Source organism: Myotis brandtii, unplaced genomic scaffold (genome assembly GCF_000412655.1).
Source record: "Myotis brandtii unplaced genomic scaffold, ASM41265v1 scaffold247, whole genome shotgun sequence".
Lineage (NCBI taxonomy): Eukaryota > Metazoa > Chordata > Mammalia > Chiroptera > Vespertilionidae > Myotis > Myotis brandtii.
Window position 1 is genome coordinate 1,221,731 of NW_005359352.1, and position 3,118 is coordinate 1,224,848.

At 58.1% G+C, this 3,118-nt stretch overlaps 1 protein-coding gene across 1 annotated transcript in view; it reads right to left on the reverse strand.

The window, feature by feature from the left end:
• The window catches only part of ASAP2 (ArfGAP with SH3 domain, ankyrin repeat and PH domain 2), a 77,511-nt gene extending 75,697 nt beyond the window's left edge, over positions 1-1,814 (reverse strand). The window contains exon 1 of the mRNA XM_014540536.1: positions 1,698-1,814. Coding sequence (XP_014396022.1) covers positions 1,698-1,799 — 102 coding nt within the window. The 5' untranslated portion in view covers positions 1,800-1,814. The remainder of the gene's footprint in view (positions 1-1,697) is intronic.
• Between the last annotated feature and the right edge of the window lie 1,304 nt (positions 1,815-3,118).

Below are 3,118 nucleotides of genomic sequence, written 5' to 3' on the forward strand. Positions count from 1 at the left end.
CCCACACACACACACACACACACACACACACACACACACGGAGACAGCCAGCTGTTTGGTCAAAAGGCCGCCTAACTCAGTCAGGTTCAAAACCCATGCCCGGCCCGTGTGGCTCAGTAGTTGAGCATTGACGCGGAAGCAAGAGGTGGCCGGTTCAGTTCGATTCCCGGTCAGGGCACACGCCCGGGTTGCGGGCTCGATCCCCAGTGGGGTGCGTGCAGGAGGCAGCGGATCCATGATGATGTTTCTCTCTCGTGAATGTTTCTATCTCTCTATCCCTCTCCTTCTAAAAACTAATAAAACAAAAACAAAAACAAAACCCAGGCCCCACCTCTGAGCTGATTACTCCCCCCAGTCTGTCGCTGCCCACAGATCCTGCCGACAGCACAGGAGGGACAGTGCCGTGGGCACGCGCAGGTCCAGGCAGGGCAGCCAAACACCTGGAGAAGCTCAGCTCCAGAAGCCAGACACGGGGGGAGGGGGGCCCATTGCTCAAGCCCCTCCCTCCACACTTCCCCAAACAGGACACGCCCATCAGTGAGTCACAGGAACCAGGGCATTTCTAGAAACCCACTGCAAGGAAGGTGTGGAGAACACGCGTAAGGAAAGAGCAGAGGCCACGGGCAAAGCTCAGCGCCTGCGCAGGGCAGGAGTGCGCTCTGCTGGGCCGGACACCTGGCCCCGAGTGGGCGACCAGCCCGCTGCCTCACCCACCCCTGCTCAGCGGGAGTCCACCCCATGGGCCCTGCACCCCAGCAGACCCATCTTCCTGCACCTCCAGGCCCACCCATCGGCTCAAACCCGGGCTTTCTCACTGGAGAGCCCCAGCTTGTGGGCGGGGCCTGCTTCACAGACGGTGAGTCACGCCCCCCGCTCTGGGCTTCCCAGGGCCGGCAGGAAGGATCTCGGTCATCACGTCATCAGCGCCCTCAGCACCCAGCACCCGTTGCCTTGCATTGGTGTCCTCTGTGTGCTCCCAGCCTCCCTCCACTACCCGAGGCAGCAGCAGCTGCCAGGAGCCCCCACCAGGCCACAGGCTCTGGGCTCCATGCTCTACCTCCATCTCCTCACTTAATTCTCACGCCAATCCTGCACCCAGGCAGTACTATCATCAGTTACGGATTCAGGAAGCTCAAGGGTAGAATGCTGAGGGGCAGCGTACAGTGACTCAAGAGCCAGGCTGGCCCAGCTGGTGGGGCTCAGGGGTTGAGCGTCCATCTATGAACCAGGAGGGCACGCTTTGATTCCTGGTCAGGGCACAGGCCTGGGTTGTGGGTTCGATCTCCAGTAGGAGGTGTGCAGGAGGAGCCCATCAAGGATTCTTTCTTATCATTGATGTTTCTATCTCTCTCTCCCTTCCTCTCTGAAATCAATAAAAAGACATTAGAAAATTAAAAAAAAAAAAAAGAATCAGGCAGGGGTTGACACGCCTGCTTTACCGCTGGGTGGTCCTGGGAACTCCTTAAACTGTGTCCTAGCTTCCTCTTCGTTAAACACGGGGCCACACGGCACCTGCCCACGGGGTGTCCAGGACTAAATACATGTAACGTCTGTTGGCACACAGGCCCGGCACACGGTTACGCACTTGGTAAGTGGTTGTTAAGTAAACAGCTGATCTGCCCAGGGCCACACGGGTGTTAGTGGGTGAAATCGGTGTCTGAGTCCAGCTTCAACCGTTTCCAAAGCAGGTGCCCTACCCATCGCGGGGGCTGAGGAGGAACAGACGCCTCCTGGGAGAGGCCCCTGTCTCCTCGTCCTTTTGTGCCTGACGCGCACTGGTCCTGGGCTGCCACACACATTCCCGCAGCGCCAGCCAACGGGGGACAGCTGAGGAATCTATAAAAACCTGTTCCTGAAAGAGATGAGCAACACCAGAGAGGGAGCAGGGCCTGCAAAATCAAACAAACAAACAGCATAAACGCCTCTCATGGAGGTGACTGTCACCTGGGTCTCCATGTTGATCCTGGAGGCCTTAACGTGAACAAGTAAATAAGTTCCCAGAGGACAGGACACCTGGGAAGCCAGGTGACCGGCAGCTGGGCCCCAGGGCTTCTCAATTCCTCTCCTATCTGACAGGCTCTTAAAGCCCCCCACTCCCCAACCTCTGTTATCACTGTCACAGGGACAGGATGCTATCGCCACTGCAGCCCTGGGGGCCTAACCTCCCCGCCTCTTGGGCCTCTTGGACATAATGAGAGGACAATTAGATGACAATGAGATGACAGTCTCAAAGCCGGTTCTGAAATCTACGTGAAACCCCCTCGGCCCACTGAGGAGAAGAAAGCACGGCGCCAGGTGGGCAGCCTTCCCTTCCTATTAAGCAGCCGCTGGAACCGCACAGGTAACCCGGAGCCCTGCCGGGGACGGAGCCGGAACAAGACGGCAGCCGGGCGCACGGGGTCCCCTCCTCAGAGGGCAAGGCCCGGCACCCCGTCCACCCTCACGGTGGCCTCCTAACTGACCGAGCCCCTCAAATCTCCCTACTTCTTTAAGCATCAACACTCACTCACTCAACTTGTCAAACAGTATCTTCCGAGATTCAAGTCTCTTTCTATGGCCAGAGAAACAAGGTCTCTATAAACCAGTCACACCAGCGGCCAGAAAAAACAAGTTTCCATTAACCAGTCACACCAGCGGCCAGAGAAACAAAGTTTCCATAAACCACTAATACCAAGGGCCGGAGAAAGTGTTCCCATAAACCACCCCACCAGCCCCTGGGAGCTGCAACCTCAGCTGGCCTGCCGGTCCGTGTCATTCATTCAACATGTGCTGCGGGTGTTGTGTGCCGGGCTGTTCTGGGGCTGGGGCAGGTGGACTAAAAGCAGCCCTCCCTCCCCGGCCCAACGGTGGCAAGTGCAATGCTCAGTGGGGAAGTCTGCAAAGAACGCACAGCACGAGGGCGGAGGGTCGGGTCCACAGAACCAGCATGGGGACACGGCTGCCGGTCCATGTCATTCATTCAACATGTGCTGCGCGTGTTGTGTGCCGGGCTGTTCTGGGGCTGGGGCAGGTGGACTAAAAGCAGCCCTCCCTCCCCGGCCCAACGGTGGCAAGTGCAATGCTCAGTGGGGAAGTCTGCAAAGAACGCGCAGCACGAGGGCGGAGGGTCGGGTCCACA